The sequence below is a fragment of the Branchiostoma belcheri genome, unplaced genomic scaffold (assembly GCF_001625305.1).
Source record: "Branchiostoma belcheri isolate BF01 breed outbred unplaced genomic scaffold, Haploidv18h27 scaffold96, whole genome shotgun sequence".
NCBI lineage: Eukaryota > Metazoa > Chordata > Leptocardii > Amphioxiformes > Branchiostomatidae > Branchiostoma > Branchiostoma belcheri.
The window spans coordinates 584,123-607,800 of record NW_017804642.1 but is presented as its reverse complement, the minus strand read 5'-3'; the positions used below and the strand labels follow the sequence as shown (position 1 = coordinate 607,800).

General features: G+C 36.9%; 2 protein-coding genes across 6 annotated transcripts in view; both read left to right on the top strand.

Moving 5' to 3' along the window:
* LOC109461752 (mucin-5AC-like) overlaps positions 1-225 on the top strand; it is a 5,114-nt gene extending 4,889 nt beyond the window's left edge. The window contains exon 6 of the mRNA XM_019758143.1: positions 65-225. Within this exon, the coding sequence (XP_019613702.1) occupies positions 65-225 (161 nt within the window). The remainder of the gene's footprint in view (positions 1-64) is intronic.
* A 402-nt stretch (positions 226-627) lies between these two features.
* On the top strand, positions 628-22,591 carry LOC109461830 (mucin-5AC-like). Of its 5 annotated transcripts, XM_019758294.1 has the most exons (31): positions 630-831; positions 1,098-1,298; positions 1,901-2,023; positions 2,526-2,726; positions 3,638-3,760; positions 4,478-4,711; positions 5,373-5,489; positions 6,119-6,325; positions 7,182-7,535; positions 8,817-9,113; positions 9,404-9,709; positions 10,104-10,406; positions 11,049-11,165; positions 11,576-11,626; positions 12,143-12,252; positions 12,829-12,890; positions 13,181-13,374; positions 13,861-13,998; positions 14,405-14,425; positions 14,958-15,143; positions 15,689-15,817; positions 16,127-16,239; positions 16,821-16,879; positions 17,305-17,435; positions 17,927-18,076; positions 18,790-18,921; positions 19,418-19,567; positions 19,852-19,979; positions 20,647-20,823; positions 21,310-21,421; positions 21,794-22,589. In XM_019758294.1, exons 4-29 carry the CDS (start codon positions 2,654-2,656, stop codon positions 20,695-20,697), a joined length of 3,936 nt encoding a protein of 1,311 aa, XP_019613853.1. In that variant the 5' UTR covers positions 630-831; positions 1,098-1,298; positions 1,901-2,023; positions 2,526-2,653; the 3' UTR covers positions 20,698-20,823; positions 21,310-21,421; positions 21,794-22,589. The 5 variants fall into 5 exon arrangements, with proteins under 5 accessions (XP_019613855.1, XP_019613857.1, XP_019613856.1 ...); XM_019758296.1 differs by lacking the exon at positions 8,817-9,113 and having other exon boundaries at positions 628-831; positions 21,794-22,591; XM_019758297.1 differs by lacking the exon at positions 9,404-9,709 and having other exon boundaries at positions 629-831; positions 21,794-22,590.
* The last annotated feature ends 1,087 nt before the right edge of the window (positions 22,592-23,678 follow it).

Here is a 23,678-nt window from a genome sequence, read left to right as displayed (position 1 = left end):
TTCGTTGAGTACAGTAGAAACAACCACATCAACACCAAAAGCAGAAACAACAACATCAACAAAGGAAAAATCAACCGTCTTGTCGAGTACGCCAGAAAGAAGCACAGCAACATTGCCAACAACAGACAAAACAACAACGCTAGAAAAAACATCTACAAAATCGCAGACAGCATCAAGCACAGTAAAACAGGAAGGGACTACTCCAACAGCAACAACGACCACTAAATCTACATCAGTAACAACGCCAGAGACAACGACAGAATTTGCCCAAGGTAATATCACATCTGTATTAGGAATAGAACAGACAAGAAAATTAAACACTTGCATGCATATTGACTAGCAGTGAGAACGGATGACCTATACATTCATGAGAATAAGATAGCTGTAAATGAAAACTTCCAATATTCAATGGCAATTGTTTTGTCATCATTTTATTTCTAACAAAGAAAACAAATGTAATAATACCAACCATTTCGTTGAGTACAGTAGAAACAACCACATCAATACCAAAAGCAGAAACAACAACATCTGCAGAGAGAAAATCCACCATCTTGTCGAGTACGTCACAAAGAAGCACAGCAGCATTGCCAACAACAGACACAACAACAACAACACCAAAAGCAGAAACAACAACATCAGCAGAGAGAAAATCAACCATCTTGTCGAGTAAGTCAGAAAGAGACGCAACAACAATAACACAAAGAAGAACATCTACAAATTCAGGGACAGTGACACCGATTCCAACAACCGTCTTGTCAAGCACAGTAACTCTGGAAGGAACTACAGTTCCAACAACAACAGCTACTAAACCTACAACAGTAATAACACCAGGTAATACCACGTGCCACGCATTAAGAAGTGAACAAATAACTAAGCAACACGCTTGCATAGATATTAATTAGTTATAAACCGAATGACCTATAAATTCTTAAGAATAAGATAGCTGAAAAGGAAACCTTCCAACAGCAAATTACAGATGTTATCATTTTAATGCTAACCGTCGATAGATTGGTAGATGCAATCGACACTTGCTAACAGTTCATCCACATAACATGTAATATGATGACTACTTTACTACTGATTTTCCAAAATTGCAGCTGAAACAACAACAGAGGATGTATGCACCCCATACTGGACAGAATTCTTCAACGAGAACACGCCAACTCATGGACAAAATGGATACGAATTGGAAACACCGTCATTCCTTCAAACACTGTATGTCATATGCAAGGACAACCGACCGATTGTAGATGTTCAATGCCTGGATGCCATTACCAACATACCTTACAATGAAACAGGTATATAAGAACCATTCTTACACCCTTGGCATTGTCTATTCTGTGTACCAAAATTCTGATTTGTCTATACTGTCCTAAGTTAGTTTTAACCTAAAATGATATCTACATTTACTAACCTCTTCAATTTAGCAAAAGAGTGCACTAAGTTAAAATCATATACGTATGATTATTTTGTACATGAAGCACTCTGATTTAACGTACCTCCTTTCCACATTGTATGCAACCTCTACTACTATCAACTAACTGGTTGGATTCTTTATGTTACCTTATGATTAATTGCACACTTGTATATAGTGATTATTTTCTTCTTATTTATTATTGTATTTTATCCTCAGTTACTTTGTTTGTATTTTACTATGTTGGGGTTTACCCCCCAGGTATCATTGAAAAACGCCGACAAGGCGATATGTATCACCTGGATAAATAAATGAAATGAAATGAAATGAACAAAATGTGCTGACTTAATGCTTACAGCGATAATTCTTAAGGTTACTGCTGACTATATTGTCCACAAAACATAAAGTAAATGATTTAGAGATATTACTGGTACAACAAAACAAAGACGAAACAGTTTTAAAACTTACTACTGTTTGAATACCTAGGTGATGTTGCAACGTGTACAACAGAGCACGGTTTGGTATGTCTCAACAGCGGAAACGTATTCACTGACGACGAGCAGTGTGAAGATTATAAAGTTCGCTTTCTCTGTGGGTGTAAGGATGAAGGTTGGTACCACTGCATTTAGTGGCATTTCCCTACGGCACTAAGAAAAGGACGTTGGGGACGTTCTACCATAGAAATGTAAACGAAATATACACAGTAAATTTTCAATTTCTCTGCTCATTACCATGTGGCTTTTTCAAGAGTAATTCGCAAAATAAGGCCCCGTTTGATGAATCATATATTCACTGAACAGCAATATTATTAATCGTATCACATTTTGTCTATAAACGTGTGCAGAATCATCATGCAAAGACAAGCCTACTACAAATTTTCTAGTAAAACCACACGAAATAGATATTTGTGGGTCAAAAGACAATCGTGTTGATCTGCTTATCGTGTTGATTGGTTAGTCACTGCAATGAATTTAGGATGAATGAAGTTACGTAAATTGTACCTCTTAAACTTTTTTCACTAAAACTACAAGCAGTCGTTTACAGATAAGAAGTATTCAGTCACGTAAACCAACTTATATAATAATATTTTTAATGACCTTAATGCCATCAGTGACAACAGAGCCTCCCACGACAACAGAACGCTGCGAGTACTGGACACAGTACTTTAACGAAAGCACACCAACTCAAGGCGAGAATGGATTGGAGACTGAAACTTTGCAAGACCTCAGGGAAAAGTACATGATCTGTCACAATAGGCTCATCACAGGCATCGAATGTGTGAATGGTAGTGGCACGCCATACACTCAAACAGGTACGTTGTTTAACTAACCCTTTATGTAACATGCATCTGCACCAGATGATATGGCATTGCTAATGTCTATTGGTAATCATGCTACATTTTGCAGTAAATTGAAATAAAAATAGTGGTGGAATTGTCTAGTATTTCTCTCACTCACTCGTATTTACATGCAGTCATAGTCAGTAATAGTAGTTGAAGAAGTAGAATAATTTTCAGAACCCCAGAGGTAGCAAAAATCTACAGTGCATAATCTGTTGCCCTACTGCTATCGGTTTGAATCTAGGCTCATTGTTAGTGTTACCTTACTTCCTGTGTTTATAAGGTGCATATTGTACCTATTGCTGTTCGCCTTCCTTTCCGCTTGTTCAATTGATTTCAATACGTTAGATCCTATAGATAAATGCAACTACATTCTCAGGGGAGATAACCAATACAGTGTTCAAATAGGAAAATACATTAAAGAATGTTTCGATCTTAGAGAACACATGTTAGAAAATAGTTAACCTTTATTGTTACATCATACATATACTCTGTACGTAAATGACGTTATCCACACATGTATTTAGCTTTGTTAGATCTTTAGTTAAGTTGTAGAAGACCATACAAAAGTCTCTGTACTTTTTTGTTGTGTCAATAAAGAATCTCTATGTCATAAACCAACTTTCCAAAATAATATGCCATGGTTCTTTTTATAAGGTTATGTTCCTTGATATGCACCTAGTACTTTATTCCGATCTATCTAGTTGATCCTTTTCTAAACATTTCCAAAAAGCCTGTGTGGGCTGGGCAAAGCCATATAAGGACATAATGATAAAGAGTTCATTCATTCATACGTGAGGTAAGAACTAGAAGACGAAGCTAATTCCCACCAACAGTCGGAAACTATAAAGTCCTATTCACCTGCGGTCGATTTAAATCTCTAGGTGATGTAGCGTTCTGCAATGTGACGGAAGGATTCAGATGCTTAAACAGCGAGAACTGGTTCTTAGAGGATGAACAATGCGACGACTACAAAGTCCGTTTCTACTGCAGCTGCCGTGAAGATGGTATGTAAATTTCAAGTAAACATGTCACAGTACACTTTCTTCTGCATCTGCCCTGCAGATGGTATGTAAATTTCAAGTAAACATGTCACAGCACACTTTCTTCTGCATCTGTCCTGCAGATGGTATGTAAATTTCAAGTAAACATGTCACAGCACACTTTCTTCTGCATCTGCCCTGCAGATGGTATGTAAATTTCAAATAAACATGTCACAGCACACTTTCTTCTGTATCTGCCCTGCAGATGGTATGTAAATTTCAAATAAACATGTCACAGCACACTTTCTTCTGCATCTGCCCTGCAGATAATATGTAAATTTCAAATAAACATGTCACAGCACACTTTCTTCTGCATCTGCCCTGCAGATAATATGTAAATTTCAAATAAACATGTCACAGCACACTTTGGCTTCTGCATCTGCACTGCAGATAATATGTAAATTTCAAATAAACATGTCACGGCACAGTTTCTTCTGCAGCTGCCCTGCAGATGGTATGTAAATTTCAAGTAAACATGTCACAGCACAGTGTAACCTACATTACCATGTTTGCGTTGTTACAAAGTCCTAAAATAAAGTTGCTTGGTGTAATGTACTTATTCACTACATGTGTGTAAACAAAAGTCACATTGCACCAACGGCGAATTGCATTGTGAATGTGACATGCATCACAATGAGATTGAAATGCGATAATTGCATGTTGCACCTCTTCAAATAACAGAAACGACGGTAAGGCCGCCAACAACGAGTGAGGCAGTGGCAACAACCACACCATCAGGCATATGCATCGACCACTGGACACAGTTCTTCAATGAAAACACACCAACTCATGGAGAAAATGGCTTTGAGATTGAAAGTTTGCACGACCTAAAGGAAAAGTACATGATCTGTTACGAGATGCTTATCACAGATATTGAATGTGTGAATGCTACTGGGACGCCATACTATGAAACAGGTAATGTACATTTGGAAAACGTTTTGTGCATAGTCAAGTATCTATCTGGGCCTGCTAACCCTTCTAATCAGAAGTCTTATGATATCCTTAAAGTAATTAATCGTGGTGTACCACAAGCCATCATACCGCCTAATTCACATTATGACAATTCCTATCTCGGAGTATTTTTCTATCATGATTCATGAGGTTATAAAAATTAAAGGTGGGGTTCAACGGTATTTACATGCAGTTGAAGCAAGATGATTTCTTGCCAATAAAAAGAAGGAAGATAATTTCCTGGCAATGATCGGAAAATATGCGATGCTAGGTATTCACCTGCGGTCGATTTAAGGGGCACCACCACTGAGCGCACCACTCGTTCCAGTCATAAACTGAGTCTTACCAAATGTAGAACTGAGCGGTACAAACAGAGTAGCGTCCCATATATGATCTACCTCTTGAACAGTCATTGTTTGTCTTAGACACAGCATATCAAAGACTTTGGGAATAATGATGTGGATATCTGTGCTACAACCTATGTAAATAAATGTGTAACGAATTTGGATGTACAACTGGACGTAATTCAGCCGTTGGCTGAAAAGTCCACGTTTTTATGAAGAAAAAACTTTGATTGATTGATTGATTGATTGTGATTGATTGATTGATTGATTTAAATCTCAAGGTGATGTAGCATTCTGCGATGTGACGCAAGGATTCAGATGCTTAAACAGCGAGAACTGGTTCTTAGAGGATGAACAATGCGACGACTACAAAGTCCGTTTCTTCTGCTCATGTCCAGGTATGTAAATCTTAAGTAGACAAGAAACAGCACAAGTTGTCTAGCATGTTTCTGCTGTTACGAAATCATTATGTAAATTTACGAATTGTATCAAGAGCACACTTTAATCACATTGCAACAACGAATAGCATTATTGTCGACGTTATAAATTCAAATAAGATTAATGATAATTAATTGGGAGCAGAGAAAAACCTGTTGAAAAATAGTGTTGACAAATTCATACCCTCCTCATTCAAGTATCTTTGAATCACATTACACTGCATTGTAGATTATATATAAACTAGCTGGATGCAAAGTGTCCCTGGTGCTCCGACTACAATGTTCTCTTCTACTGTGACTGCCCATATATATATATATATATATATATATATATATATATATATATATATATATATATATATATATATATATATATATATATATATATATATATACGATATACCGAATAATCAACTAATATTAGCTCCGCTTTGTCATATAAGATTTCCTTTTTGGGCCGATCGAATAATGAACCGAGTATATGTAACGTTGAAAATGGGGGAATATAATTGAGAGCCAGTATAACAACAACAAAAAACACGAGCCATCCTCAGACACATCCAAGTTTTTTCATATACCAAACTTTACAGAGACAACAACCCCAGAGACAACAACTCCCGAGCAATGCGACCCTTACTGGACTGAGTTCTTTGATGAAAGCACACCTACCATAGGACTCAATGGCCAGGAGACTGAAACTTTGGAAGACCTCAGAACGAAGTACATGATCTGTCACGGGCAACCAATTACAGACGTTGAGTGTGTAGATGAGAATGGCATATCATATCGTGACACAGGTGAGTCATAGCTACTTTTTTAAAACACCAATTTTACAGTCTGAAAAATTCAACTTGTACAGTAGACATTTTACGCAACTATCATCACATCAATAATATATTATTATCTCATTATTTGTTTATAAGTTCAGTGAGCTTCTCATTAATGAAGGTATTAGAATGGTACCTATTTTAAATCTCATTCAAAGGATTAATTATACGAAAGCATTACATGAATAAGTAGATGTTCTCTATACTACCGTGCAGCTATGATACCGACAAATAACCAAGAGCGTGGTTGCTGTTGTAAACAGAAGCAGCAACCTGTTAAAACAAGCCTTCGGGGCGAAAAAGAATATTTCTAGACTGCTGTCTACAATGTAGTTTCTTGAATAATCACTACACGCTCCACTTAATGTTTCTCTAGGTGATGTGATAAGCTGCACCACATCGGAAGGACTTCTGTGCAACAATCATGACAACTGGTTTACAGAAGATAAACAGTGCTCCAACTACAGAATCCGTTTCCAATGTGGATGCCCAACTCCATCACCAACTCCAGAGTGTGCACAGTGGACTGAGTTCTTTGATGAAAGCACACCTACTGGAGGACTAAATGGCCAGGAGACTGAAACCCTGGAAGACCTCAGAACGAAGTACATGATCTGTCACGGGCAACCAATTACAGACGTTGAGTGTGTAGATGAGAATGGCATATCATATATGGAAACAGGTGAGTTATAGCTACTTCCCTCTGAGCGAATTTCACCTATTTTACAGTCTGAAAAATTAAGCGTGTACAGTAGACATTTTACGCAACTATCATCGCATCATTTATATATTATATATTATTATCAATTTAATATTATTTTTCTAGGTGATGTGGCAAGCTGCACAACAGAGGGGGGGCTTGTGTGCAACAATCATGACAACTGGTTTACAGAAGATAAACAGTGCTCCAACTACAAAGTCCGTTTCCAATGTGGATGCCAAACAACTACAGAGACACCAACTACTACAGAGACAACTACTACAGAGACACCAACTACTACGCCACTATGTACCCCGTACTGGACTGACTACTTTGATGAAAGCACACCTACTATAGGACTAAATGGCCAGGAGACTGAAACTTTGGAAGACCTCAGAACGATGTACATGATCTGTCACGGCCTACCGATTACAGACGTTGAGTGTGTAGATGAGAATGGCGTATCATATCTCGATACAGGTAAATTCAAACTACTTCTGGTCAATTATTCTGTGTGATTTTGACACTGATAAATGCATTATTTACTGTAGACCTGTTACGAATATGCCGATAATACAGAACTGTTGATTATAAGTGTTATTTGTTTAAGATCCGTGATCCTTTCAACCGTGATAGTATTACATTAATTCGAAATTTAATTTACAAAAACCATACAAAGGCAACACAGCATATAAACATTTTCCAAGGTATGATGGTACTATAGCCAAGAACATGGTTCCTGTTTAACAGACGCAGCACTATATCAAAATAAGATTTCGCAGACCTCATACCTCTATGAAACAAATTTATCTCATTGATCATGGGAATAGGAAAGACATTACCATTATTTATTTTCATTTGCGGCCTTCTACACTCAAATTACAATATTTTGTGTGTCCTCATTGATTATGCAAATGACATCTATATTAACAAAATATATCCATAGGGATGTTAACCTTCAAATAACTTACACATATCATAAGGTATACAATATCCATCACTCACCATTAAGAAATCATAGAATTTTCACATCAATTATGCAAATAGGGTCATTATTTGCATTATTAAAATCTAATGATTTCCCACCTGCCATAGATTGCATGCATTACATGCAGGAAAGTACTACTGCGTAAAACAATGTAATTACAGATTTCCTACTTAATAATGCAAATTAAGTCTTCATTTGCATAATTTGCATTTATTATGTACATCTCTCCCTAAGTTACCTACATACCACGATTGATGAAAATTCATTGTGCCGTTTTGGACTTATTCGCTTTAAAATTTCCTCAGAAACTCCCCTACAGTTCCAGAACAAGCTGCTAGGGGGACAAAACCCATACCATGAACTGTTACCGAAAAGTCAATACCATATCATGTTCGGGACAAAAGATACAAAAACCAAACGTTCTGCTGCATGCAGTACCAAGGTCAGCCACCAGGATGACCAAAATTTACCTTGACCTTTATCTTCCTACGGCCTACCCACATACCTCAATCCAATCCATCTTAACTTCATAACGCCTTTATGGTCCATGGAGGCGTTATGAAGTTAAGATGGCTAATATAAAGATGTGCGGAAACATGCACACTCAGACAGACACAGAGAGAGACAGAGAGAGAGAGACAGGCCAAAAACAATATCTCCTTTTTATGGAGGTAATTAGTGTTCCTCACGGATAGAATATTTCTTATCTTTACGTAGCTTCCAATGTAGTAGATTTCACTAATCAGGACACAAACCACTTAAATTACTTCTAGGGGATGTGGCAAGCTGCACCACAGAGGAAGGACTTCTGTGCAGCAATCATGACAACTGGTTTACAGAAGATAAACAGTGTTCCAACTACAAAGTCCGTTTCTACTGTGGATGCCCAGAGCCAATATGTAACCCGTACTGGACTGACTACTTTGATGAAAGCACACCTACTATAGGACTAAATGGCCAGGAGACTGAAACTTTGGAAGACCTCAGAACGAAGTACATGATCTGTCACGGTCTACCGATTACAGACGTTCAGTGTGTTGATGATGATGACGTATCATATCTCGATACAGGTAAATTTAAACTACATCTTTTCCATAATTTCGGGTCGTTTTCACCCATTTGACACTGATATATGCAACGTTTACTGTAGAGCTGTTGCGCATATGCCTACAATACAGAACTGTGGTTATCAGTGTTGTTTATTTTAAGATCTGTGCGCCTTTTATCCATAAGGGTAATAAAAGAATTCCATTAATTCAAAATCTGATTTTAAAAAGACATGCAAAAGCAACACATCAAATACATATATTTCTGTACTATTTCTCAGTTATGATGCACATCCCACTTAATTTTTTTCTAGGTGATGTGGCAAGCTGCACCACATCGGAAGGACTTACGTGCAGCAATCATGACAACTGGTTTACACACGATCAACAGTGCTCAAACTACAGAGTCCGTTTCCAATGTGGATGCCCCACAACTCCAGAGCCACCATGCGCACCACAGTGGACTGACTACTTTGATGAAAGCTCACCTACCATAGGACTAAATGGCCAGGAGACTGAAACCCTGGAAGACCTCAGAACGAAGTACATGATCTGCCACAACCAACCAATTACAAACGTTGAGTGTGTAGATGAGAATGGCATATCATATCTTGACACGGGTGAGTGATGCTACTCCTGTTCCATCATTCAATGTGGGTTTCAATCATTTGCACTGATAACTGCAATGCTTACAGCAGATATGTTATGCGTATCCCTTAAAATTCTGCTTATCAGTATCTTGTAACATGGTGCGATCTTCTCAAGAAGGAAAATAGAACGACACTGGTTTTTAAACTGGTCGGAAAGATATATAAAAGCTATATATACATATATCGTCTGTACTATTACATTGATGCAGCTACGATGATTAAAAGCGAAGAACGTGGTTCCTGTTGAACAGTACAGCATCTAATTGAAATCAGTCTCCAGCAAGGGTACAGAGTATTTCTATCTGTAGTGTCCAAACTAATAGCTTTCACTAACCAATACACGCCCCAATTTATTTTTTCCTAGGTGATGTGGCAAGCTGCACCACATCGGAAGGACTTACGTGCCTCAATTCTGAAAACTGGTTTACAGACGATCAACAGTGCTCCAACTACAGAGTCCGTTTCCAATGTGGATGCTCAACTCCAGAGCCACCATGCGCCCCACAGTGGACTGACTACTTTGATGAAAGCTCACCTACCACAGGGCGAAATGGCCAGGAGACTGAAACTTTGGAAGACCTCAGAACGAAGTACATGATCTGCCACAACCAACCAATTACAGACGTTGAGTGTGTAGATGAGAATGGCGTATCATATCTTGACACGGGTGAGTCATAGCTATTTATATCATTCTTTGTGGTCACACAGCTAAATGCATGACGGGTCCATCATCATTTTACGATTTTCTGATAGATAAAAAGCTTGTGGCAAAAAGTTGTTTCCACCATTGTTTTATCATTCTGTGCATTCAAGCTATGTGGGCTTCTAATTAGTCCACAGCAAGTAAATTGTATGGATAACATCCTCCACAGACTCCAAATCTCATGCGATAGGACGAAAAAACGCCAGGTCAAAAAACAAGATCCCTTAACATTTTCAAATTTTGACATCACAAATCTTGTTAGAAAAAAGAAATGATAAATATATTGTTTTGAGTTTACTGCCAACTATACAACATCCATTTATCATTGAAACAACCTTCAAAAATAAGTTTTCAATCATTGTACAAATGATTTTCATTAAGTGGGAACACATCACAAGTACACAGCCACCATCACATATAAGAGGAACCGAAATACTCCACTGCATCAAATTAAAAGACAAAACACAATAAATCAGAGCCTTGCCTTGACTCCTTAAGACTTGTCAATTCTGTGTACGAATTTCTTTTATCTGTAGTGAGTATCTCTGATGTACTGTCGTATAAATAGCTTTGACTAACCGATGCTCCACTTGAACTGTCATCTAGGTGATGTGGCAAGCTGCACCACAGAGGCAGGACTTACATGCCTCAATTCTGAAAACTGGTTTACAGCCGATAAACAGTGCTCCAACTACAGAGTCCGTTTTCTATGTGGATGTCAAGGTTTGTTTGCATCTTTTTACAGAGCAGTGCTTTTACTATGATGGCATCTTCAGGAGACATTATGTCTCTATTAGAAGTATATATCCATCTGTATTTCTTTCATTATATTTGCATTATTCTAACGCATCATGTGTAATTGTGTGAGTGAGTGAGTGAGTGAGTGAGTGAGTGAGTGAGTGAGTGAGTGAGTGAGTGAGTGAGTGAGCTATTCTAATTTGGATGCGAAACTTGTTCCAAGCCATTGCCCATCTTAGTCTAGTAAAAGCAACAGCGTAAATAGAAATTTATTCACCAAAACCATTCATAAAGAACTGAAATTTGAAACCATTTAACATTTGGGACCATTTTTACATATAAAAAACGTAAACAATATCAATATTTGAAGCATCGATGCTACTCTCCATATTTAGAGACGACAACTTCACAGCCAGTAACCACCCATCCACCATTTTCTGGAAACGGTGAGTACCTGCATTATTGGTGTCCATTACATGTATTGGTGATGTTGCTGATGTACAACTCATGTAGCTCAATATTGTGAAGTATGGCACCACACGAGCCACTGACAAATTTGAACAACTTCCCAACAAAAACTTGCTTAAGAATTATTATGAATTTACCTCGGCAATGTAGTGCTAGCGAGATGTTTGTCCACGACTATACTGATACATTTGAAACTATTATTTTCCTTCCATAATGCAATCATCATTCGCTAACTAAGATCTGATGCCTTTTACAGGAACTCTTTCTTCCGAAAGACTTACAATTTACTATGCATCTAGTTTTTTTTCTGTTTTATTTGTATGTCTCTAGAGTTTTGTATTATTTTAATGATGTACTGTGTCATATGTTTTTTTACCTGAAATAAAGGATGAATAATAATAAAAACCCTTACAAAATTTAAAGCAAAACTGTGTATCTGTTCAGCCCCATATACTGAATATCGTGCAATATTGCACTTCCACGATTCTTTTCAGTGTCAGAGGTCTTTATTCACACAATAATGGAGGGATTCGACTACACGTTAAATATGTCCATCAAAGGAACAGAAGATTACATGATGTTGGAAGAAGGTGTCTTACAAATGGTAATTCCTTTTATCTTTGTTTTGGTGTTGTGGTCAATAATGTTATAGAGAATTCATTCATATGTTTCCTTTCAGCCAGAGGTATGCTATGACCAGTGCCAGCTACCTTTTGTATAGATAAATGAATAGCTGGAAGAGAAAGTTGTATGGCACAAGCCATCAAAGCTAGAGATATTGTATATTCAAGATGTCAATCTATGTAACACGTTGCTCTATAATTTATTATAATACCATTAGAGGCTATTCTGTAATTGTATGTAAAAAGTAAGAATTATGTTGATTTCATCTAGAGCTGACCTAATCTATAACGGATCTTTCAATGATAATTGCGATACAAGCAGAGTCTAATTCTTAGTCCAATTATGAATGTTAACACAACATTTCTTACTTTAAGATTTACCTTTTATGACATTGTGGTGGTTACTTTTACTATTTGAATATGTTGTGACATGTGCTTTAAATCTATTATTCTATTCTTAGATTAACAGTTTGATATTAATACATGTATGTACCACTTGTTGAGATATGTGGACAAAATTACATTATTTAAAAAATCTTCTATCGTGTGTCTTCCAGATTGGGATGATGTTTGATGACTATCTTGGAACCGGCATAAACGTGTCCATTGTATCAGTCGTGTAAGTTTTCAAATTGATTTAAACATTTTAATTCGTGTTAAAAGTATTAAAGAGCGCTTGAAGAAATATTTCTTCATGATGCACGCATTTATAACTTTAAAACCTAATACATTTTGTGCACCAAAAATTATGATCATCATATCACATGAACATCGTGACATTAGAAGCTTCATTATGAAAATGATTTACTAACATTACGCTTCTGTTAACCTATAATGCCATGCATGTTAAGCGAGTTGACAAAACATTGTTGGTATCTTAATGCTGTTATTTGTTTATTTCCTACACAGGAATGGTAGTGTGGATGTCACAACCAAGTTAGATCTGTATGAGGAGCTGATTCCAACTGCATACTCCCGGATCCTAGGCAACGATTGGCTAAAGACAGTGCTCGTAGATGAGCTGCCTCCTGAACGCTATGCGTATTTATTGAGCATTGATGAAGCACGTCGGACACTGGATGAAGAACATGGACATGAGCATAGTACGAAAACATTTCTATAAAAAACATGCTTTTTATTGCCGTTTTTAACAGGATTTAACTGTTGTGTGAAATGTAAAGCCTCTACAAGTACTGAGGAAAATTCAACTTTATATATCGAAGGTAACTTGCAGTTTGAGTGCACAAGAACGAAAGGCTATGATGATGATGTACTCTTAAATTATGCCTTCTACTTTAGAACTCAACACCAGATGAGATATATGTTACACGAGTTACACCAGAGAAGAAGTTCTTTTTCAAATTTATTCCATGAACATGTATTATGCTCCAGAATTTCCAAGTTCTTCACTTCTGAAAAATGAATTCACAATTAGTACTGTGTAACATTGTTTTGTACTTGACAACATTGTACATGAATGTCAACGAAAATATTTGTCTAGATCATACTGCTATAAGACAGTACTAATCAAGAAATAGATGAGTCCAACACCTTAAAACTTTCACTCAATATGTCATTCTCTACAACAGCACTCCACTATGCGATGAGGAACTGTGGAGATTTTGTTCCTGGATGTGTACCTAAGGAGTTGTGCTTAACTTGGGAAAATGAAACAAATTGTCGGTGCTTCACTGGCTATGTAGACAGTCATGGCCACATTTGCACAGGTATGTGGAAGGTTCCATTTTAAACATTATTATTATAATGGTGTTTTTTTTTAGATTTAAATAGCAAGGAATAAACCGAGAATATCATGATGATAGAAAAAGGGCATGCACCCTCACAACTTTGAAATTTGCACCAGATCAGCATTTGTTTGTCAACCAATCCACATTGCCACTTTTTTCTGTCCAATACATTTTTTGCCAAATCGGTTGACATATTGCATGTAATTTGGAACGTTTCGTACATTTTTGTGAAGTATGAAGAAGAATCTGATGTATAACTCACCCAGTAATCATGTCCTGCTTAGGTTTAGACCAGGATGCAGAAATCGGCAGTATTACATACTGCTTTTGTTCTCCTATTAATTCCTTTTCTTATCTCTTGATTTTTCTCATTTTCTTTCTTCAGCAACACCATCACCTCCACCAGGTATGACATACTTACCGCTTACCGGCCCCATGGCTAGAGGTGGTCATGTGGGCACTTCACAACTCAACACACCCATCATGACATACCTGTTGCGTCATATCACATGAACGTAATGTACATTAAATATACAATATCACTTGGTGACATTTCCACTGTTATGCGGCCAGAGGACTGGTATGTATTCTTTCTGCAAAGAGCTGAAAATGCAGTGTACTTCAAAGTTGCCCTTACCTCTGGTACAAGTTTGTGTTTTCAAGAGCCTTAACAATAGCTTTAGAGCTGTAGGTCTTGGACAAGGTAGGAACCACAAAAAACAAAGACGGATACATCAAGTCACACATGTAGTAAGAAACAACTACAGAAGAACTACACATCAAACAGGTCACCCTGTGAACAAAACATGCCTCATCAACAAAACAAACTTTAAACAACAGTTGAATACAACTATCTACTTCTTAAGATGATGATTAGCTTTAGGTTTTCCTTCCATTCTCATTGCTAAGCACTGTCTTTTAAATTGTGAACCAAACAGACGGCTATTGTGAGCCCTACTGGACCCCCTTCTTCAACACCAACACAACCACAGCAGGAGAGTTTGGTGGGGAGATGGAACTGCTGGAAAACGTCAGACAGGGAAATTACAGCATTTGTGACGATGACTACATCATAGACATCATGTGCAGGAAAGTAGGAACGAACCTGACTGCTGATGATTTAGGTGAGGATAGTCTACTTTTTTTCTTCCAGCTTAACACAAGTAACCATCATGAAATACATGAACTAAGAATATAATGTTGAAGGTTTATGTTTACTTGGATCTACCAGACAGTCTACAATGGATGACTGCCTCTTTTATGCACACTGTCACTCGTGCGAGTACAGTCCAATTCTTGATAAACGGTCTCTGTGGCAGATGTTGCATCCAAATGACCCGATGCCATGTGAAATGTGCATTTATCTTCAATATTCCATAAAAGCATGTCATACGAAATCCTTTGTTCAAAACTTAGTAGAATATTAGGACAATCCAAAGACAATCTATCTCTTGTAGTACCTGTACCTATATTGGCCATATCTCAGGAAATTAGGCAATCTATATTATCTAGAATAAAGGTTACTATATACTTGGCTTCTGATTAGTGAATGTGGTTTATGCATCCAAGTCTCAAGTGTCAATTACTTACTGATGTATGTAGACATGAAAATGGTGACTATATTTCATTTATAAGACATCAACCTGAAGATGTGCGTTATACTTCTCAGGTCAGACAGTGCTGTGCAACAACACAATGGGACTGAGTGGATTGAGGTGCTTCAATAGTGACAACCTGGACACAGATGCTGGCCAGTGTGAAGATTACGAAGTTTCTTACAAGTGTGGATGTGAAATAGGTACAATCTTATTCACCTCATTGTCAGTGTTATTTCTAGTGTGTAGAAACATTAACCAGCAGGCCAATCATATTCGATATGGCAATAGCTATACAGCACATTAGTTTAAGACACAGTGCTACAGTATTGTCTTGTATTGTGATATGGCATGCATTTACAACATGCATTTTATACTGTCACATGCCTTTCAGGATATAGCTTGGGTCTGTGATATTAACCATGTTCACTTGTACATCGGCAACCCTGTTTGAAGTCAGTTGTGTTTTAATCACATGCAACTGCAAACATTGATGTACTGGACTTTTACAGAGATTGTGACATCAGTGCTGTCATCAAGGATGGTGGGTATTGAGTGGAGTGTGAGGTTTACAGACAAGAACAGCTGGGAGTACAAGTTGGTTGAAGAATACTACATGAAGATGGTAAGTTCAAACATCTAGAATATTTGGTGACAATGAACATAACTTCGATTTCACCATGCATAAGACACACTTGGCTTCATTGACTACTATCATTGCCTTTTTCTGCAGTTTCCTACAGTTATCATAATGATTTAAATTGGGCATTATATAGATTTACACACGCACACGTCTGACTCACCTTTTAGACTCACAGTATAAGAAAACAAAATTTCCCCATGAAAAGAAATCCTAGTATGATGCTCAACAAAATGAAAAACTAAATTTCATTGCACTTTGTAATTATAGTAACTATGTTAACATGACTAATTTGATATCTTGCCAATTCTTTTCATCTAATATATAAACATGCCTCTAAAGACATCCTAGATCCTAGTGAGATGCTCAGCAAAATGAAAAACTAAACTTCATTGCAATTTGTAATTATAGTATCTATGTTAACATGACTAATTTGATATCTTGCCAATTCTTTTCACCTAATATATAAACATGCCTCTAATCATTCAAACCAAATTGGAAAATCGCTATGTCTTTAATGTCTTCCTTCGTTACAGTTACTAACTTACATTTTCTTGTATCTTTAGACGAGAACTATGCTGGCAGATATTGATGGTATCTTCGGTATGCGGTTCCTAGGGATCACGTATGTTACAATGCATTTGTTTTGTCACCTTAAAATTTGTCTCTTCAAGATACTGTTAGAGGTTGGATGCAGAACTTACAATAGTATGATTAACCAAGCAGCCAGTTAACTTGCAGACATACTAGCATTAACTCAATGCCAGTATCTAAGCACAACACCACATTATCATTATCAGACAAAGGCTATTCTTCTTTTAGCTACCTAAAACCCACCAATTTTGGAAAACGTGGGACATTACCTCTTCCGTGGTTTACAAAAGAGAGGTCAAACCTTTCAGACATAGTTTTATACAATTACCTCGTGTCATTATGTATATTTTGAAGTTATCTTGTACTCTGTTTCAATGTTTTTATCCATGTTATTTTTAGTTATTATATTAGCCTTCGGGCGGGAATTTGCAATAAACTTATCTGTTATCTTTTCAGGCCGGGGAGTATCATTGTCAGCGTTGAGATCAACTCAACTCGAGCGGCAGTACACCTGCTTCGGTACAGGTCACTAGAACTGGATGATGACTGGCACTTTGTACCTGACGACATGACAATGGGAAATATGTGTAAGTTTACATCATAACCTCTTTCTGAAATGGTTATGTTTACAAGATACAAGATGACGTTATTCGTTTTCACAATGTGTATAACACTGAATTAAAATTGAATCAACGTGTAAAAAGAATCCCAATTAGATAAAAACAGTTGCAGTAAGTAAACTATTGTCGTTATAAAAATGGGCAGTTGTATAATATACGTGCCTATAGATATATACAAACAGGTTAAGATTTCATGTCCTAAAAAATTACAAAAGACAGATTGGTACAATATATTTACCAGAATTTGTAATACATCTCCACGTATCCTTTATGTCAACTTCTGACATGCAGTCAATTTACTTACTGAACAAGAACAGCAAAATGGTTGACAAATCAACCGCTTAATTTGGCGTAGAAACTGTTCTTTATTCCAGATCTTTTGCTGTTTACTTTTCACTTTGCTAGACTAGTTTTATAGCGAGGATATTCATAAATTCTGACACTTTTTACACCTTCAGCAATCTGGGAGCTGATGGGAGATCAGTGCACGTCAAGTCTTCACACCACCTGCACTCCAGTAGAGACCTGCTTTCTACACCATCATGGCGAATACCGCTGTCGTTGCCATTCAGGCTTCATTGAGATTGAAAATAAAACAAGATGCATTGGCAAGTATCAGAGCAAGCTGCAACATTTAAAACCTCCAGGAATCCTTTTATTTTAATCTATTGTCACCAATTTAGAAGGCATAAGATTTTAGCTTAAAACGTTATACGTGTATAATGTTAAGTCCAGACCACCAGATTGGGAAATTAATTTTCAGAACGAAAATATTAATTTTCAGAAAGAAACGTTTATGCCACTTTCTTTGGACTGTCAGGGGAAAATATCCCCACAAGAAGGGTTAACCTGCAATGCATTACAAATTCACAACTTGTATTTTATAATAGATTGCCCAACGTATGATGAAAACCGACGAAAATTGTTACAATATATTACATGTAAGACCGATATAACGCTACCCCATACAAAGACAGATATTCAATATGCTACTATCATGTCCTGTCAATATATCCACTTATGTAGGCCAATTTATACACAATTCGCTGACAAAATGCGAAAATGTAATAAATTCCTGACACAATATATTACTATCAATAGAGTTAGATTGGTATAATTGGTGTCTCTTAATTGCTATACATTGTTTATGAAAGTGGACCAGATTCTTAGTACAGTTAGTAGAACTGTTAGATATTTTTAGCATTACCAACTATGTATGTTAGCATCACCAACTATGTACATGTATGTGTATTTTGCCATACGAGGTATCCACTACATCTGTTGCGCACTAAAGTTCTTCTTCTTCTTCTATTTCTAACAGATGTAGACGAGTGTGAAGTGGCAATAGATGAGTGTGCAATGTACAACAAGTCATGCACAAACCTTCCCGGGTCCCACGCATGCCACTGCCCGGACGGGCTGGTGTGGAATGTAACAAGCTCTTCTTGCGGCGGTAAGTTGTTTTTATTTTCTTCTTCACATAAAGATATTAGGAGACTAGGTGGTAAATTACGCCTATGTGTTTTTATATAATAGAAAAAACCCATAGGCAGAGGAAGATAGTGGCAGTCCCTCCCACCAAGGCGTTTTTAATTTTATCTATCAAACAATAAATAACCTTTATTTATACTGGAAATGCCCTGTCGGCCTTAGCCACTCTTCCCAGAGGTCCAGTTGTCTATCTATCTAATATAGTATCTATCTACCAATCAATCTATCTAAAGTATCTATCTATCTATTTTGTACTGGGCCAAACCCCATGCCGCCCAGGGTTTTGACAGATGCATCCAGTGTGGTGAGGGTGCTCTGGAAATTGATAAGAAAGGGAAAAGTGTATTGATGTGTGAAATGGTGTTCATCACTAACGAGTGCTCTTTCCCAGATGAAACTGTGCAGTGAAACTCTGAAATTCAATACGTAATCTAATTTTCAATCCATCTCCTTCACAGAACCCATTGTGGCTAAGTGGGTGCCTATACGACTCAATGTAACAGACTGTTCAGATCTAGACTGTAGCCCAGGGACCTGTGAGTATGACACTGCCGGGACTCCCTTCTGCCGATGCCCTGACGGCACCAAGAGAAACAACTGCCATGAAGGTAAAAACATCATATTCTTCACTTTGTTTTATTGCCTTTTCCTAGTTTGGTTCTACGGTATTGTTTTATTACTTATACCTAAACTTGACAATTCAATGCAATCCACTTACCATGAATAAATGGTAAAAAATGTGTTATGTCTTCGTTTTGTATTACTCTTTTTCATTCTCTTACAATTAAGTACTGTACATCACCTCTGACACTGAGTTTTCTGGCAACCCCCAACAACTACACAAGGACAAACATAAGATCAGCTGTTTATAAGTTTTATATTTCTATCCTAGGACTAATTGGAGATGCAGAAACGGGGTCTTTGGCAGCGTTGGCAGCACTGGCAGCAATCATCCCCTGCTGCTGCTGTCTGGCCATCCTAGCTGCACGCAAACAGCGCAAGAAGAGAAAGCTCCTTTTAGTAAGTTTCCTCCGTCATTCTTCAATCATAGCTCTGTAATATCCTGTGCATGTTTGAATAATTGCAAAGCACATGGGGTCGTGTGGCGTAACGGCAGAGCATTCGGCTTGGTACCAAGCAGTCCCGAGTTCGAATCCTGGCATGCCACCAATCTTGTACCCTTGAGAAATGCACTTTACAAGAATTTCCTCACTTTACTCAGATGAAAATGAGTATGTCTGTTGTTTGTTGTCTGCATTGGTGGTGGCATAAAAATAAGTTGAACAAACTTGAATGTGCAGTCACCATCATGTCTTCTGATAAATTTTGAAATAGAAAAAAGTTGCAAATCACATTTTAGTATCCCTTCTGTAATTCATAGCCATGCATAGAAATGCATGTGAATAACATCATGATGTCATATTGTATACAAAACTATTGAGCAAAACATGTGTCACTAGCATAGTGCATGGCGTCACATAATATTAAATTTAATCTGCATTTATTCATCCAAGTACTGATTCAGAAGCTTTCTGATTTAGTAATGGTCAATCGTTTCAAGACTTTCAATATTTTGTTATTCTATGCAATGCCAAATATAGACAATTATTTGGTCCTGCATTAGTAGTATGATGTATGCAATAAAATTGTGTTGTAATAAAATTAATCCTGCTTACATTTTTTACAGCTTCATTCCACGGGAGTCTCTTCTCATCGTTGCTCCCAAAATGACAGATAAGACAACAAGTGTCTTCGACAATGACAGTGCTTACGCAGCCCGTCTTGGACAGAACCCAGACTCCTGGTCCTCACACACTGACAGCCCATCTTTCAGTGGGAGTGATGCACCACTGTTTATAGGACGGTTAGAGGATTTCCTTTTGTATCAGATCATCATTGGTAACTACGCTTTTCTGGTAGAATGCACCCTCAAACGTGATGTTGCTTATCAACAGTGAAAGCTAATTCAAACATTAATTCATCAGGATGCGAAAAAGTCTATTTTCTTCTGCAGCTGGACTTTACTTCTGCTCAGGATGCAGCTAACATTAAATTTGATACATTATAATGATTACATTTCCTGCAATGTTGATTGCTGCACTGTATCTTGAATTCAGTGTAGAAACTATGTTGCGAAAACGAATGCTTTGTGTCAGCTTAATGTGACGGAAAAGGCTTTTTAAAAATGTGTGTGTGTATGTATGTATGTAAGTTTGCTTATGTGTTACGCTGAATGCCAACATGCATGCTGTTGAACAGGCTTACTGAAGAGAGCAGAACTAATGCTATTATAATAGTGATCTAGAAGTTAATACTATCTACCAATCCAAGCAACATTCCCCCACATTAGGTACATGCCAACCCCTGAGTCTGTCAGACGTCGAACCTCCAATGAGATGTACCGGGAGTCCGATGATGAAAGCCTCAAGCAATACCATCAGATCTTCAAGCAAGATCGAAAAGTAAGGAACCTCTGTTGTGACTTGACAAACTCAACATAGATTAAAGTGTAATGTCTTTTTGTCCTTGATACTTAATTCAAAATGTTGCCATTTACACATACTTTACATTGCACTAGTTATACAACACACTATGAATAAAATTATTTTTCTCTTTGTAGTTGTTAGTTGTTTCATTGTTGATTATTAGTTGTAGGACTTCCTTTAAGTAAGAAAATATTACATATTATAAGAAAAATTCTGGAAAATTCACGCCTCAAAAGGAAAGCATACATTATGTTATTCAGCTATTAATATATTTTGTTGGGTCTTAATTTCAAATTATATTGAAATAGATTATATTGATGAACATTCAACTTTTTTCTTTTGTTACAGTTCAAGCTTGAGCGACCCAAGTTTACATGGTTGCCTCCAATGACCTAAAAATGGAGGCAGTCTCAGAGTCAACAGATATTGTGCAAAATCACCAGCACTCGAATATCTAAGTAACTATAAAGTAACAATATTAGAAAAAAAGTAGATTAATATAAAAATTCAAAATATCTATGTGCACTATAGAAGGCAACTTTAAAGAACGTTATCATACTGACATTGACGATATATTGATATTGACATAGCATGAATTTCCTTAGCAGTATTTCAAAGAGTGCTTTTAAGAGTACAAGTAGAACATTTTGTTGCAATTCTCACATACGATGGCAAATTGATTGTATTTATTCAGGAAGAAATATTCATAGATTCGAGCCCAACCTTAAAATAATGATATGCAAGACTGACTTGCATTATTTATCATTGAACTAAGTTTACACAATATCTTAGTAGGGCAAGCAACTATGTTGCGGCAACTAGTCATCTGTTAGATATTACAATGCTGCTTTCTATTCCTAGAGTGACAATAACTTTGTATTTCTTATTAGAATGCTGCTACTCTTGTAAAGCTTTTGAAATTATAAAGGACTAAAGGGTAAGAATCCTTAAAGTAGAAATAAAGACAGTTTTTCTCTTCTAATGTTAGATACCAAAGGTTAAAAATCCTTAATGTAGAAATAAAGACAGTTAATATATTCTCTCCTCTTATGTCAAATACAATTGCATTTATTTAATTATTTATCTGTCCTGCATGGAGTATCTCTATATAATCAGATACATTTCCAGTCTAGCTTAGCTCACTTTGGGGAGCATAATAAAATATGGGAAAAATCTTTCATGTAGTGGTGTCAATTTCATTTCAGTATGTGAGTTATAGTAGGATGCTGTTGCATGAGTCACCAAAGAAAAAAGAAAAGGGTGGAATAAAGGATATAGATGTACATTAAATTACATGTACTCTCTACCCTGGCAATTGAAAACACAAAACCACTGATCACATGCAACACATCTTTAATTTGGCGTATCTGTACCAAAAGGAGTTACCACTAAGAGAGCCAAAGATAACAAACTTTAATGGTAATGCATATTAATAATGGTAGAACACCAAATGTAATAAGTGTTGAAAGTAGAGTTTCTTTTTGCACCTATAAGTAAGTTCTATACATCCCATGGATGGTAATGGATATACCTCTATTCTTTTGCAGGCCTGTACATATATGTGCCTGGCCAGCTAGCTATGTTTTTTTTCTCTTTGACTACCTACACTTAGTCTACCTTTTAATGAAACAGTCCCTTACTTCCATAACCTGAATTTACATGGAGCATGAACCTAAAACTTATATGGAGCATGAACCTAAACTTACATGGAACATGAACCTAAACTTAAATGGATCATGAACCTAAACTTACATGGAACATGACAATGCAAGAAAAGTTAAGCTAAGTAACAACGCCAAAAAATGAAGTATTACTAAGCAATTCTTAAAGGCATATTTGTCTAATTGTTTTAGGCAATCATAGTGCAAAACATTTTTTATGGCAAAATCCTTTCAACTTTTGACAACTGAAAGATTCATGTACCACATACATTGTGTGTGTGTGTGTGTGTGTGTGTGTGTGTGTGTGTGTGTGTGTGTGTGTGCTGGAAATAGGAGAGAGGCATCTTTCACACTGGATTGATACGATTTTTGTGCTTCATCAAGTACATCTCTGGTGGTGCAAGCATGAGGTATCTGGGGAAATCTGCCTTAAATATCCTATAGATATCACTAGTAGGTTGTCCATCTATCACTGCAGTAAATGAGAAAAAATCACAACCAGTATAATTATTATAATTATAATAACTTTCAAGGTAACCAAGCTGAACTTTGCAAATGTTGCATATTCTAGG

Coding starts and splice junctions, on each gene's coding strand:
- LOC109461830 (XM_019758294.1), top strand. CDS start 2,654: ATGATCTGTCACAATAGGCTCATCACAGGCATCGAATGTGTGAATGGT. Junction 7,536..8,816: donor CGTATCATATCTCGATACAG/GTAAATTCAAAC, acceptor AATTACTTCTAG/GGGATGTGGCAAGCTGCACC. Junction 9,114..9,403: donor CGTATCATATCTCGATACAG/GTAAATTTAAAC, acceptor ATTTTTTTCTAG/GTGATGTGGCAAGCTGCACC.